The sequence below is a fragment of the Hypomesus nipponensis genome, chromosome 27 (genome assembly GCF_054491055.1).
Source record: "Hypomesus nipponensis isolate SF chromosome 27, ASM5449105v1, whole genome shotgun sequence".
Taxonomy (NCBI): domain Eukaryota; kingdom Metazoa; phylum Chordata; class Actinopteri; order Osmeriformes; family Osmeridae; genus Hypomesus; species Hypomesus nipponensis.
The window spans coordinates 4,938,533-4,953,632 of record NC_140387.1 but is presented as its reverse complement, the minus strand read 5'-3'; the positions used below and the strand labels follow the sequence as shown (position 1 = coordinate 4,953,632).

The 15,100-nt window shown below is 48.2% G+C and overlaps 2 protein-coding genes and 1 long non-coding RNA gene across 3 annotated transcripts; 2 read left to right on the top strand and 1 right to left on the bottom strand.

The window, feature by feature from the left end:
- The first annotated feature begins 843 nt into the window (after positions 1–843).
- LOC146220518 (T-box-containing protein TBX6L-like) lies at positions 844–5,586 on the top strand. The gene is made up of 9 exons (XM_084694267.1): positions 844–865; positions 1,023–1,164; positions 1,342–1,444; positions 2,163–2,327; positions 2,520–2,666; positions 2,806–2,882; positions 2,990–3,069; positions 3,178–3,385; positions 3,826–5,586. The coding sequence occupies exons 1-9, from the start codon at positions 844–846 to the stop codon at positions 4,259–4,261; spliced, it is 1,380 nt and encodes a 459-aa protein (XP_084550393.1). The 3' UTR covers positions 4,262–5,586.
- Positions 5,587–5,835: 249 nt separating this feature from the next.
- On the top strand, positions 5,836–6,712 carry LOC146220517 (uncharacterized). Its single transcript, XR_014750838.1, has 3 exons — positions 5,836–6,203; positions 6,492–6,571; positions 6,658–6,712. It is a non-coding gene; the product is annotated as an uncharacterized LOC146220517 (long non-coding RNA).
- Positions 6,713–7,192: 480 nt separating this feature from the next.
- Positions 7,193–14,508, bottom strand: crkl (CRK like proto-oncogene, adaptor protein). Its single transcript, XM_084694071.1, has 3 exons — positions 13,302–14,508; positions 12,551–13,016; positions 7,193–9,394 (listed from the first exon to the last, which is right to left on the bottom strand). Exons 1-3 carry the CDS (start codon positions 13,610–13,612, stop codon positions 9,260–9,262), a joined length of 912 nt encoding a protein of 303 aa, XP_084550197.1. The 5' UTR covers positions 13,613–14,508; the 3' UTR covers positions 7,193–9,259.
- Positions 14,509–15,100: the final 592 nt, after the last annotated feature.

The window sequence follows — 15,100 nt, the reverse complement described above, 5'->3', positions numbered from 1 at the left end:
CATCCAGGCTGCTAAGTACCCCCGGTCCCCATCATGAGAGACCTCTCCTCCCAGGGTACTCAGGCCTGCAGGGGGCAACAGCCTCATGGGATTAACCACAACTGCCTCCCATTGTCAAGGCTAGACCCGACTCCCCCCCCCCACAACCCCACACCCCACCCAATACACAAACAGGCACCAGGAGAGGACCAGAGTTTGCTTCAAGCCATGACCGCACTTCGCCTTGGAAGGATAGGTTGGTGGAACATTGTCATTTTAGTTGAATACCTGTACTGTTTTAAGAAGTGGGTCTGATAGGCTCGTGTTAGAGTGTAACTTTGAAATCTTAGCAAAAAAAAAACACTCTCAGAACCTGCTGGTTTGCAAGCTCGTCTGCCGTCATTCCGAAGAACAAAAGGACATCTTCCACAGTGTGCCACAACAACCCCCCCTCCAACCCCCATGGCCCAAATCTTCAAAGGGTTAGACACCAGACTCATGGGGCCCCCCATGCTGTCCTATCCTGGCCACACCCAGTTTTACCCCCCCAAATACCCTTCCCTTTTTTGGGATGACCAATCAAATTCAGGTCTCAGCCTCTATGACCTCTCAAACGTTTATAGGGAATAAATATCAGGCCCGGAGAGACCTTCAGTATACCTTCAGAACTTCAGCATCCATGAACGACGATCAGCAGCTCAACAGGACAAACTGAATCTTTTCAAGTCAGTTTGACTCGAGCCCTGGACTTGTAAGCATCAGAAATCAGATTTGAATCCGCAGCCACCTCTTTCGAATCAGTCCCTAATAAGACACAGGCGAGGAATGCAGCATATTACTGGTAAGCTTGATTCTGGCGCAGAAATGGACAGCAGCTCTATTGAATGTGGGTCTGGCTTGTTAAACGTTGCGAAACTAAACGAAGGATGAAGTCTGTTACGTGATTATGTAACATGTCGGCTTGATCACAGTGTGCAAATGGTTATTGGTCCACATTTTCCATCTTTTTATGTAGTTCGTTGTATTTCTCGCTCTCTACTCAGATTTCAGGCTCAGCTACAACATGACCCAAGCTGGTCCTGACGGCTACCAGCCAGGCAACATCAGGATGACCTTGGAGAACTCTGACCTCTGGAAGTCCTTCCACAGTGTGGGAACTGAGATGATAATTACAAAACATGGGCGGTAAGATCCAAAAATCATAATTAGTCAGCAGAATTGATACACCGCTTGTTGTCCCGAAACATAAGCATACAAGCTTCATAACCTCACACACACTATAGTTAGCTGATGTCATATGCTATATGTTAGCTTTGTGTTCCTATGACCAGAACTTTATTGTGGTGTGTGTGTGTTCATCAGGAGGATGTTTCCCCACTGCAACATCAGCCTGTCTGGACTACAACCCAATGTGAAATACGTCATCATGGTAGAGATGATTCTGGCTGACAACTTCAGATACAAGGTTTGCCGAACACCGCCTTCTTCAGCACCTACTGTAATGCTACACAGCCGTTGAACCACAAGTTACTTTGCCAAAGGACATGGTTTGGATAAGTCAAATTTGCAAAAATGTACCATGATGGTTAGATTTGAATATGGAAGGCTTTGGCAAAAAAGTCGTCTGCACCTAGCTTTCAGACATTGCTTCACCTACCATTCTCAAAGGCCACTGCATATCAAAGGCCATTATTACTTCCTGTTTTTCTACACTCGGCTGGAGGCCCAATCAATTATCATCTCTCCTCCACCTCCCCCACACCAATCGAATTCAATGGGGAGCAATCGACCCTCCATCTATAAACCCATTGGCCCTCCCCTCAGCCAATTGCTGTAGTATTGGGCCATTTGCCCTTCGGTCATTAGCAAGAGGGAGAAAGGAAATAGAGGGTTGTAAACTATGTTTTTACTGACTTACTTTCTACATTGTACTGTTTGTTCACTGACAGCATGTCATACATTTCAATTTCATTTCAAATTAGTTTCAAATTTAAATGTCAAATTCGATATTAAAATGTCTTATCCCCAATGTGCTTGTTTGTGGGAACTACAATTGGAGTGTATCAAGGCCAACCAGTCCAGAGTCATCCTGCTCCATAACTCCCACACTTTGGATAAAAGTGTCTACAATGTGAATACATTCGAAGTAAACTCTCCTCCCTCCGTTTGCCGTCTCTCTGTAGTGGAACAAGGAGCAGTGGGAGGTGGGCTGCAAAGCGGAGCCCCTGCCCCCCTGCAGGACCTACGTGCACCCCGACTCTCCCGCCCTGGGAAGCCACTGGATGAAGCAGTCTGTCTCCTTCCTCAAGCTCAAACTCACAAACCACACCCTGGACCAACATGGCCATGTAAGCAAGCGTGAGGTGGAGATTTGCACAACATAACAAAAGAAAGAAACGTGACAGCTGTGGCGACTGACGCTGAGTTTGTGGGTGACATACTGGCTACTGACTCTTCCTTTCATAAGCGTGGAGAGTAGACGTCGCTCATTGCTTCTTTGGGGTTGAATGAACTCGTTCCGTGTTCTTTGCATCTCTCAGATCATCCTGCACTCCATGCATCGCTACTACCCGAGATTTCACGTCATCCAACCAGACAGCCCCTACACGGTGCGCTGGGGAAACTTCCAGACCTTCTCTTTCCCAGAGACGACCTTCACTGCAGTCACAGCCTACCAGAACCTGAAGGTCAGTTGATTCACCTTTATCTGGCCAATCACAAAAATACAGTATTTTTTAACAATGTTACACTGTAGACAAGCCTACAACGTAATTTGTTTCTTGCCTGTATCTTTAAACCCTACTGCTTCACTGTGCCCACTTGCAGATCACAAAACTGAAGATTGACCACAACCCCTTTGCTAAAGGCTTCAGAGAGGATGGCACCAATATGCAGAGCAAGAGGTAAGCACCAACCGTTCAAACCGTCTAATCTATTGTGTGAATATGAGAGGGATGAACTTGGACACAAGGGGGAATCAACAAATTCATGTTTCACACGTCTGCTTCAGGTGTCGAACAACCAAGAGCCCCAAGAAAGACAAAAAGAGAGCCAAATATGACAGCGAGGTCGAATACGAAAGCCCTCCAGGTACCTATCCCCCTCAACTACACGATATGTCACGTAAACCTAAAATGTCAAGATATTCCATGTCAACACACGCTCTATCAAGTTCATGTATGACCACTTCTTTTCTAGGCCTCCAGAGGGCAGTGTCTGACTGTGAGCAAGCGGAGGGCAAGTTGACCCTGCGAGCTGAAGAAGATGGGTGTTCCAGAGGCCACGACTCGGCTTGGTTTATGCCTCATTCTCAGAGTCTTCACCCCGAGCCGTCGGACGTTCACGGACTGGACTACAGCGCCGAGGAACAGATGGTTCCTTCCTCCATGTCCTACCACCCTTACAGGTGCGCCCTCACATATACCCGCACACACACAATGATGAGGTTAAACGCACATGAATATGAGCGCGAGCCGTTGCGCAACGGCCACACGTGCAAATGGAGCACGTAAGTGACGTGCATGCTCGTAGACATGCACACGGTTAACATGCGTCTCTCGTTCACCCTCTAACACAGGTTTGTAGTTGTATACTGAAACGGGTGTTCTCTTTGACACCTCAACTTCTGTTTTTGGGGAGGAAGTGCTACATATACCCTGACACTACAGTTTTGTTCACAACGGTTCCGCATACACAGCCTCCCTATCATCCACACAGGAAGGTACAAGCCGTGTAAAAACAGGATGGCTTGATGCAAATCCTGTCATGCCATCATGACTTAAATGTTCACATTGGCTCCTGATGCTACACAGCAATAACTCTCTCTCTGTATGTCCTTTTTCACAGATCCGTGGACTATCGATTTCCTTCTCCCTCTTCCTCTGTGGCGGAGGACTGCAAAGGACGTCAGAGCTACCAGTGCCATGCCCCCGATGTGGCCACCGTTCCCAGGGATGACCTCACCCGACCGGTGTCAATCAGGGAGCACCGCCCCCTGACCCAGGCCACGCCCAGCCACGACTACAGGGTCAGCCCCAGTGTGGACGTGCCTGGACCATCCAGACCCAGCCCTAGCCTCCTGGGATACCCCCACTACGGACACTACCTGACTGACCAAACCATGGCTGGACAAGGACACGGTGGGCAGTACCGTAGGCCCTCCCTGCCCCACCCTCACCACCCGCTCAACCCAGCAGAGCACGCCGGCCCCCAACACAGCTATCACCATGGCAACTCAGCAGAGTGGAGCCAGTACTCTCTCTTCTCCTACACGTGTTGGTAACCCCCCGACTCTTCCGGATCGTGACAATGCTGTTCTGATTGCAGGCTGCAGGCAGCAGCCACGGCTGTCTTGCCGAACGCGGAGGGCCCCGTTCTTTTAGGGTCCAGTTTGCAGGGTTCTCTCACGTGGGGGCTGCTGGACACGTGGGCTAGGAGTGGAGCATGCCCCGTGTGTATGGGCTGTTCCCAGGCTAGCTATGCCTGGAGCAATTTTGCTGAGAGAACAACATCCGTGGCAGATTACATATAGAGCAGGGTTATAGCGTGGCTGTGACCCCCACTGAGAACAGTGCAAGTGTGAACTTCTGTTTGGAGGTGTTGGCGCTTGTGCTGGGGAAAGCTTGTGGTTATGCAGGCATGAAAACATGAGGAAATTAAAGATATTGTTTCACTATACTGGTCCAATGAACTAATGGCCTCATGCAGATGTCTTTTGAAAATGGATTTGATCCCTTTCTCTTGGTCAGCACTGACACTGTGAAAACTACAAAGTAATAAAAGACCTAACCTAACCTCTGCATCCAGGTAGCTCTTTGACACATGTTACAATACCATGATTGTGTGACCTGTTACACTCTAAATTTAAATAATAGTTTTCATGAATGGCATTACAATTTTAACCAGATATATTTTAACCCGTTAAGGAGTGGTATATTTTAGAAAATAAATAAATAATCTTTAACGTTATTCTGTTAACATCTTATGTCTTACCATTTTAATCATTTAAAATGTAGCTGTATGATCTCACATAATAAAGAAACACGATACAAACATATTTTAATGTCACAAATGGCTTGGTTTACCACACAGCTCCAACAGACTGTCGTGCTCAGTTTTTTTTAATATTTCAGCAGTCTTGCATGATTGGCCAGTCTAACGTGTCACCAGCGAGGCACCGGCATCACAGTGAGGAGAGAGGAGCACAGAAAGACATCAGTGACTTAAGGACAGAGAACAGGGGACAGATCAGAGTGCACACGCATCACACCCACCCACAGACAGATCAGAGTGCACACAGAAACGCCGGGAAGGTTCCAGATAGTTGGTTAAAGAGAGTGATGACGATAAGCCTGGCCTGGTTTTCGCGGCAGAAGGCAGGAACGTATGTGCTGTAAATGTTTAATACGGTGTGGGTTTGTGTGTTGGGGAGGGGGGTGCGAACAGAGCGTGCCTGAGATAAACTGCAACTGGGCCACGAGACCCATGGGAGCACACTATCAGGGTAGGATCAGCTGGACCAATCAAGGAACCTACCATGTCAACTCAACTTCAACAGTATGTTGTGATACGACTAGGATGTTGTACTGAAAATAAAAACAGCATGTTGTGATACGACAAGGATGTCGTACTGAAAAAAAAAATGCTATTAAAAAAGCCAAAGTCAACATGCCTTAAGTTTTTATTTTTTTACCGAGAGTAGGACCATGAAACAAATTACAGATATAAACATTTGAAACATTGAATCAGACTGACGGAATCTTCCCCTTGCATTGAGTAGCTAGATTACACAATTTTAATTCTCGCAGAGCCGAATTTAGTTTGCATAAACGTATTTTTAGGGCGTTCACAGCCGACCTCAACATCACTGTGGGCTCCACTCGCAATCATGGCAACCGTCGACACAGTTAGCTTGGGGCTAGGTTGGTAATGGACTGGAGAGAGGCCTGCATCGACCCCAGTGCTTACACAGCCTAAGGAGAGGTCAAAGCCTGCCTGATTCATGACAGTCCCACGGCACATGCTGCTATCACAGCCTAAATGAATACATCGACTGGCTTAATGACACCGATTTAACCTGGAGCGGAGCCACGATGCTCACGGACAGCATTCTGCACAACGTGTTAAAATACGATATGGAAATACCTCTGCATGTCAACTGCAGTCTGAGTTGCCCTGATGTTGCAAGGCGAATTCATAAAACATGAGCATGGAGATTTTCTCTGGTAGGGACTAGGTACCTACATAAACCTGTACGTTTAAGTTGTAAGTTAAGATAACAAGATACTGTGGGACCAAACCATCAGGTTCTGTGTATTATTATGTCATTATGAAGAACATTGAATGCCACTGTCTACAAATAGTCTACCAGTACTTTTCATCTGAAGTTTTGTGTATGTGCAGATGTTAACGTATAACAGCATCACTCAGAGCCATAAACTGTTGGGGCCCAGAGAAGTAATTGGACATATTTATATACCCTGGCTATACATGTGCTTTATTTTTCCTTGCAGGCTATTTGCAGCTGCCTACGACATGGATTCAATGAACCCGCTGCAACTCATTTGAGGCATATATGTTGGGCTATATTTAGGTGAGACTAGTAGTATGTGCACTCAACGAAGACTATTTGTATTCAACTATTCGATTCTAATGTGGGTGACGTTTCCATACCAACAGGTCAGGGGGAAAAAAAATACATTTTCTCACCAACTATATCTTCCTCTTGTTGCAGACAACAGTGTTATTTGAATCTTTTATTTGATGGGTGAGGAAAATAACTTACCCTTGGACAATTGATGCACTCAAAGTACACTAATAAAAGGGTCTTATTTACATCCTGATTGTAGGGACAGACGTCTCAGACACATGGCCCCCCCCCAAAAAAACGTACTAAAATAGTTATTTCATGTGATGAAGCAAACTGAGCCGCAACCTTGCCCCTGATAGGTTGATTTCTCTCTAGGTCACAGAAGTGCCCGTTCTCTTTTCTTAGAACTTCATTAACATTCATTAATTGCTTCCTTTCTCCTGGGAACCGCCACAATCAAAACTGGAGCTGGACAAATTAAACAGAGACAGTACTGTCCTCTGCTCTAGAAACACAGTCCTACAGCAAAAAACACCCCCCTCCCCTCCACACACATCTGTGCTATTTACAAGTATTTGGCACTCTCTCTCTCCCTCTCTCTGTCAAAAAACAGGCCAGCGCAACTTAAAGAAGTAGACGTAAATTTTATTTACTTGTTCTGTACATAAAGGGTCATACCAGCACAGGTGTTGACCATGGGACATATTAACACATGTAAATGGTAGAATAAAAATAAAAGGCACAATTTTTCCATTTTGAATCAAGACGACGATGCGGAGGCTTTCTAAAACATGAGGGGGGGGAAAAGCACAGTAATACTGTTAATGTCTTAACGAAAACAAATAGGAAGCGTGAGAAAACTCGATATTTATATCTGAAACAGAAATCGGAACTGATGTATTGCTTAATCGGTGGGATGAGAATGAAGGTTAAACCATAGTACAAATTAAATGGATTGATGGCGTAAAACAAGGTCAAATGTATTTTTATTATGAAAATGAAAAAGGACACAAAGCAGCATTGGAACTGGAAGTATAACCTCCAGCACAAGACCACATGCAGAGGCCCCCCCGCAGGTGGTTTTCCCTTTTTAAAAAGTCACCTTCGGTCAAAAGTATTTATAATGTTTTTTTTCCTCATTTTATTACATTTTTTTTTTTAATACTAACGACAAACATTAAATGCTCATTTCAACAGCTGGCAAGAAAAGAAAAAACTGATTACAGTCGGGGGGGGAGGGGACGCACACACGCGACTGAAAGTTGTACGATGGTTTTCACTGTGAAAAGCTAGTGGGAGAAGAATGGAGGGGAGAGAGCAGTGAGGAGTGAGACCGTAGTGGGAGGGCATCGGGGGGGGGGGGGGTTCTCCTGGGGTTCTCCTGTGGAACATCTCTTCCACACGCTGCATCTCCGAGGCTTGGTATCCCAACCTGGACGCACTACCCGACAGACGAGCGTGTTCGAGTCCTGAGATGAACCCTGGGCCGAGGGGTCCGGGGGGCGGCGGAACTGCTCACCGGACACAGGGCGGAGAGGGATCACTGGGAGGTTTGCTTGTGAGAAAAGGGGTTAGTGACTGGCTGGGACCCCTTGCCCTACTCCCCTGACAGTCAGGCACAGGAGGTGCCCTCTCATAGGAAAGCCCTTTCCTGCTATTCAGAAGAAGCCCTCGAATAAACAACATTGGCCACAGCCCGGTCAGTCGGCCACGTGTTTTTAAAGGGAAGAAGAAGAAAAAAAAACACCTCAGTCAGCGCTCCTTAATTTATGGCACCCAAAAAAAACAAAACAAGACGAGATGAAATTACATATGGCCATTTCACATGATGTCCTGGGGAGAAATTAAATAAAAGTGGACTGTCGACTGGATCTCTGTCGCTCAGGCTAGAGGGCTCTCCACGGCGGCGTGTCTTCTCCAGAGTCCTGTCCCACGATCCTTCGCCTGATCCTACCGTCCCAGTCCGCTTGTCTGTCAACACTCTGATCCCGCACGCACACGCAAACACGCATCCACGCATCAATCATCCTTGAAAGAACGACGGGTCAAACTGTGTGTGTGTGGCCCGAAGTTAAGGTACAACAGTGAATGACTGGTGTGACCACAGGTAACTGGGCCGGCTATGCCCTTTGGCGAAAGCCCTCCATGTCGCAAGCACCCTGCTCAGTTTGAACTGATACTACCACGATATCTCTCTTCATAGTAGCGTCGTCCTCGCGTTTCCGCAACGCAAAAAATGCAAACAAGCCCTCGGAATCCCTAAGTATAGTAAATGTAACAAAAGGTCCAAAAAAAATTAAACAACGACACAAAAATAACACAGCCAGGTGAAGTGGTATGGTAGTTACCCGGCCAACATACACCTCACACTGGTGATGGCCAACGATATTGAAATAAAGAGGCCAAGACACTGGCATCCTGAAACCAGGAACCACAGGAACGGAGCGGGGGTTAGTTAACCGAGTCTAACAGCTGTAAACAGTCAGAATGCCGCACACAATGGTTGTCGTGACGATACAGCAAGCGCTAGGGCGCAGCCTCAAAGCAGGCAAGCGCGGATCCGTGGGGTGGGGGTGGGGGCGACAGCCAGCAAGGGTTTCGGAGGAAGGAAGGTCGGGTTCGGGGAGGGAGGTCTGGTTGGTTTGGGGGGAGGGGAGATGTACAGGCGGGGGGTGGGGGTGGGGTCCCAGGTCATTCGCTCTCGTCAGGGTTCTGGGGGTCCATTATTTTGACGTGGGTGAAGGGGAAGAGGCCCCGCCGGCCGTTCACCTCGCCCTCCCACTGCCCGCTGATGTTCATCCTCGTCACCTTGACGATGTCGCCGACCTGGAGGGGGGGGGGGAGAGAGAGAGGAAGTCAGACCACTTATCTATCTGTATGTCCTCGCACAAAGCGGACAGCACGTTGAAGGGTCTGTAGACCAGGGGCAGCACGGAACAGTGCTGGCCAATCTGGCTGGACAGTCTCGGTACGGCCGCGTTTTCCCATGGTCGGGAACAGAGGAGAAGAGCAGGGCACTGATGCTTTCTGAACCCAGTGCTTGGCCTCAATCTGTGTGGACCATATGCTCCTGGGGATTAAAAGTGAACGATTGGCATTGTTACGGAGATGATTAAAACCTCCATGTGGAGGACGGACCCAGTTCTTGTCGAGCGACAGAATACGGTCAGATTAGATTTCAAGGACATTTCAGAATCGGCTATGTAGAATAATGCAGCATTTTCGTATGTGTCATCATCTAGGACCACATCCCTTATCCAGTCACAATCATCCTGGTTTTTCCCTATGTAGAGAAGCACACTCGACACATCATATACTTCTGACTAATTTATAAGATAATGATGGCAGTTCGGTGGAAGACCAACATTGATTAATTCCATCATCAACCAACTAATAGAATCCCCACTTCCAAAAGATACAAAATCGAACAGTCTTGTTCTGTAACAATATTATATATTGTCACATGGAAAGAAGTTCATACACTATTTTATATTCACTGACCCTGCCTGATCAGACAAAAAGTGATTGAGGTTTGATTCCTCAAACAAGAAAGTCTTAAAATATCTGTGAGAAGCTTGAGTCGAAATGGTCTCTTCATCTCTAAACACAAAGGGTTCAAAGCAGGGACAATTCATTTGTCTAATGTAACACCAGCTATCTAAGAATATCAGTAACATGTATAATAATCATATGCAAAGCATGTCTGCAACTCTACAAGCCTTGGGTACAGGAAATCTTCGGCAAACAAATTACAGCCACGGCTAGCCTTATAAAGCGGATGAACACCATCGCGCAAAGTGGGGAAAAGTTCAATTTTAGCCACATTTCATCTTAACGCTGAGTCATGTCTGAGGAGCTGGGGCAGAAACAGCTCAATATGAATGTGCAAAGATGAGGGGGTGCCCAATGTCTCTGTTCCCACCCAGACCCACTGTGCTCAGCGACCCCCACAGCAGCAGAATGTCGAGAAAACGGAGTTGACGGTGGCTTTCTGCTCGCAGACTGTATGACTAACACTGGCGTGGGTTGTGATGCAGATGCAACTGCCCTGAGGTTTCTCTCTGGGTTCACGCACCATGTCATGGTAGACCCGCTCCATCTCTTCTGTTATCAGGGTTTTTTTACATTCAAACAGGAAACGTTAAACGGATGTTTCTAGCTGAGCAACTAATTCAAGGGCCCAAGAACAACATAATAAACAGTCTGTATGAAACACAAGAGAAGGACTTCAGGTGACTGAATACCTACATGACAGAGAGACATTCTGAGACAAGCGTTCACAGACGCTTTCATTATTGGATCGAGAAACCGAGAGGAAAGCCAGCATCCGATTCTATCGAGTTCTATGAACTCTGCTGCTGTTTTCATGGAAGCCCTTAAGCCAAGGTATTCTGGGTATTCCGGGCAAGTGCGTTTTAGCTTTGTCGGAGGAGAAAAACCACACTTCGTGAAGAGGGTTGGGTGTCAGAGGATGTAACCCCCCCATCAACCCTTCGCATGGGCTATGCAAAAAAAAAAGAAAAAAAAAACCTGACAAGCGCTGCACGTCCTTTCTGACAACTACGTCATGTTCCAACCTCTCAAACTCTGTCTCATCAAGGTGGAGAGAGCTACAGACTTGAGAAGTTCCCATGAAAGATAGCTAAACAGATAAACCATGCGAGAGAAGGGAAACACTTGTGTTTTTGACAGCATTTGACATGCCACCTGGCCACATGCACTCTCACCCCCTCCCGCGCACACACACACACACACACAGGATTTCCGATGCTTCAGATGCCATCTCTGGAATGAGGTTAACAAATGGCATGGTATGCTAGATGAGATGAGAGAGCAGTCCCAAGCTAGGACTGGCCTCCTCTTGATTACTCAGCATTTCTAAGCCACACAACAACAAAAAAAATAGAAAAGAAAAGCTGACTGCTTTGCACTTCCTCTCGAGGAAATCAACATTTGATTGATGGATTCTATAGCAGTGGCCAGTGGAGTGGAGGGGATGCCATGGATGAGAGGGGGCCAGGGAGGGTGAGATGGGGCCAGGGAGGGTGAGAGGGGGCCAGGGAGGGTGAGATGGGGCCAGGGAGGGTGAGAGGGGGCCAGGGAGGGTGAGAGGGGGCCAGGGAGGGTGAGAGGGGGCCAGGGAGGGTGAGAGGGGGCCAGGGAGGGTGAGATGGGGCCAGGGGGGGTGAGAGGGGGCCAGGGAGGGTGAGAGGGGGCCAGGGAGGGTGAGAGGGGGCCAGGGAGGGTGAGAGGGGGCCAGGGAGGGTGAGAGGGGGCCAGGGAGGGTGAGAGGGGGCCAGGGAGGGTGAGAGGGGGCCAGGGAGGGTGAGAGGGGGCCAGGGAGGGTGAGAGGGGGCCAGGGAGGGTGAGAGGGGGCCAGGGAGGGTGAGAGGGGGCCAGGGAGGGTGAGATGGGGCCAGGGAGGGTGAGAGGGGGCCAGGGAGGGTGAGAGGGGGCCAGGGAGGGTGAGATGGGGCCAGGGAGGGTGAGAGGGGGCCAGGGAGGGTGAGATGGGGCCAGGGAGGGTGAGAGGGGGCCAGGGAGGGTGAGAGGGGGCCAGGGGGGATGAGAGGGGGCCAGGGAGGGTGAGAGGGGGCCAGGGGGGATGAGAGGGGGCCAGGGAGGGTGAGAGGGGGCCAGGGAGGGTGAGAGGGGGCCAGAGAGGGTGAGAGGGGGCCAGGGAGGGTGAGAGGGGGCCAGGGAGGGTAAGAGGGGGTCAGGGAGGGTGAGTGAGTGAGTGGGGAAGCAGGCCCATCTATACACAACTCCCACCCACAGGAACCCCTTATATCGTCTACGCAAGGGACCCGGCGGACGTTTTCCGAGAGCGCGCCAAAGCATCGGTCGTTAAACATTGAGCGAGCAGCCAAACAGCCTCGTCGACGGGTGCCAAGAAGAGGCGGACAGGGAAGCATTCGTCCTCTCCTCCGCGCTGCCACAAAGGGAGAAGGCTTGAAAGGGAAGGGTCTTTCCATACTTTACCTCCAGAGCCAGCGCTGTCTTGTCATAGGCACAGGGCACCCGCTTCTGGATGGCCTTGGCCATGACCGGCCCGTTCTGCACGGAGGGCAGCGGGGTGATGACGGCCCCGGGGGTGCCCGGCGGCAGGGGCGACGGCGTCTGGGGCTGGGCGTAGGCGTGTGCCGGCTCGGGGATGCCGTAGCTGTTGGAGTTGCGGGAGCCGTGGGGCGGCTGGCCCGGGTGGGGCGAGGGCCGCAGCAGCTTCTCCACGTAGGGTACAGGGATCATGCCCACGCGGCCCTCCTTGCTCTTGGCGCTCCACCACTGCTCCTCCGGCTTGTCCAGGATGACGAGGATCTCGCCCTTCTTGAAGGGCAGGTCTTCGGCGTCGCTGCCGGTGAAATCGTACAGGGTCCGCACGTACTCCTGGTTCTCGTCCGGGCCGCCCATCTGAATGGGGCCGGGGCCGATCGCCGTGCTTGGGTACCTGAGGAACGAGGTCGATAGACTTATTACGAACAGGAAACCTTTCTTATGAGGTCATATATACCAAACGTAGAAACTATTTGGATAATAAAAACCTTAAGCAATAACAAAAAAAAAAGAATGAAAATACAGCATTTAGCGCTAACATTGCATTGTCATAATTGTCCTTATTAACATAACAGAGCCACACCCACTTGTTAAAAGTATACTACCAGCCAAAGTGCCTCAAGGCAGAAACGTTTGACCCATTCAGATTTGTGTTCAACAACAGCTGACAGTTTCTTACCTGGGGGCAGGTTCTATGAGTGTAGTTGTATCCAGGTAGTGGATTTTGTAGAACTCCAAGAGAGCATGCAGGTGCTCAAATTCTTGGTCTCCTATCTTGAACCTCTTGCTTGGCAAAGAGTTGATGATATAGTGGGACACTTTGGAATTTTCGGATACTGACAGCACGTAGTCGCCAGGACAAGTCGAGGAATCTCGAACCAAAAACATGCCATGCCTCTGTCCTTGTAGTCTATTCTGTGCCTCCTGACGCGACACAGGTCCAAAATACCAACTGGACCGGTCTGATGAATCGAATCGCGCAGATGACATATTTGATCACGAATAAATTAACACTACAAAAAAAACGTATATATTATTTCCCAGCTAAATTAAATTAAAACAAAAGCTTCAATTAATGAAGTTCCTAGTTTATCAGAGTACACAGTTGTGCATTAGCAGGTCTGTTTTGAAGATCCAAGGACAGTGACGCCTTAGGGCTCTATAATTTGTCACCCCAAGGCTGCAGGCTTTACCTAGCTACATCCAATATAATCTTAATCTGACGTTTCAAAAACAGGCTGGGACTAGTTGAAGACAACTTTGAAGCATAATGTGATTCTTCGAGTTCACTCAATGAGAAATTTCTAAATGGGCTGTCAGAAACTACGAAAAGTTACAAACATCTAACAATAGAAGGTAGACAATGACTAGAAACAATTATCAATATAGGTTCCCCTTTTAGTTCCTTGTTCCGAAAAGAACCGTGAAGCTATCACTTGGAAGAAACAATATATCTCCAGTCACTGTCAATTCTGAGAACGGAAAACGTTGCCTCACTGCTTGATCAAACGAATCTCCATGTCGGTACAATGTTGCAAATAGCAACAATAAAGCCCAATATGTAACTTTGTACCTTCCGGGTCGCAAAGTAAGGCACGAGTGGGAAACATTTAATTTTAAAATCCTTTCCTTGAGTCCAGGCAGACTTTTGAGGCAGTAACAAAAATGGCGGACTGCAACACGTCTTCAGACAAAATGAAATGAAAAAAACAACCTGCCTTCCATGCGTTCATTCAGTCATAAAACGTATTTCTTCTTGACATGTATTTCTATCGGCGCCAATATAAGAAAAGTTGACTATATCTAAAACTATTATTTCCCTTGTTCATGATCGGGTCCACTGCTATAGCCCGATGGAGTCCGAGTCCGACACCGAAAAATGGCGTCCAGAGGGCGGGTCTGCGCGCTCCCAGTCTATTTGCACGTCATTGACGCCTCTAGCGATTCTTGCTCAAACACCCCGCCTAGGTTTCGCGGTGCGTGTGGCAGCAGTGTCAGTGAGTGAGACAATCATAAAGGTAGAAGAGGAGGCCTATAGGCTAATTGTTTTACTATCAGTAAAACGTACAAGTAGGCTCCTTATTGCCTAATAATAACTCCGGGTCAAATTCATGTAGTCAACAGTTACAAGAATCCAAAACAACAAAATCTAAAACTAGGAATAGGCCTAAATCCTGGATGATGATCGCCACGCACAGATATAAATATGGACATGAGTAGCCTACTGGTAGCCATTAGTTGGTTGGTGCACATGTCTTCAGCATCTACACCTTTATCAAATTCATGTTCATGCTTATTATTCCTCCATTTAAACGTCTCTATCTGGCATGGAACTGTGACACATCAAATGGGTCTTCCAAACCCCAGCTCAATGTAGCCTAACACCCGGGGCATGAAAGAGACAGGATACATTTGAATGCAAGGGATACGGCCAGTAACGTTAACCTCAGAATAAAAGTAATGAGAGGTGGTGCTACA

Excerpts from the sequence above, each read along its gene's own strand:
- LOC146220518 (XM_084694267.1), top strand. The coding sequence starts at position 844 with ATGGACAGCAGCTCTATTGAAT. Across the intron at positions 2,883-2,989 it reads ACCAATATGCAGAGCAAGAG|GTGTCGAACAACCAAGAGCC; the intron begins GTAAGCACCAAC and ends CGTCTGCTTCAG. Across the intron at positions 3,070-3,177 it reads CGAATACGAAAGCCCTCCAG|GCCTCCAGAGGGCAGTGTCT; the intron begins GTACCTATCCCC and ends CTTCTTTTCTAG.
- crkl (XM_084694071.1), bottom strand. The coding sequence starts at position 13,612 with ATGTCATCTGCGCGATTCGATTCATCAGACCGGTCCAGTTGGTATTTT. Across the intron at positions 13,017-13,301 it reads CTCATAGAACCTGCCCCCAG|GTACCCAAGCACGGCGATCG; the intron begins GTAAGAAACTGT and ends CTCGTTCCTCAG. Across the intron at positions 9,395-12,550 it reads AGACAGCGCTGGCTCTGGAG|GTCGGCGACATCGTCAAGGT; the intron begins GTAAAGTATGGA and ends CCCCCCCTCCAG.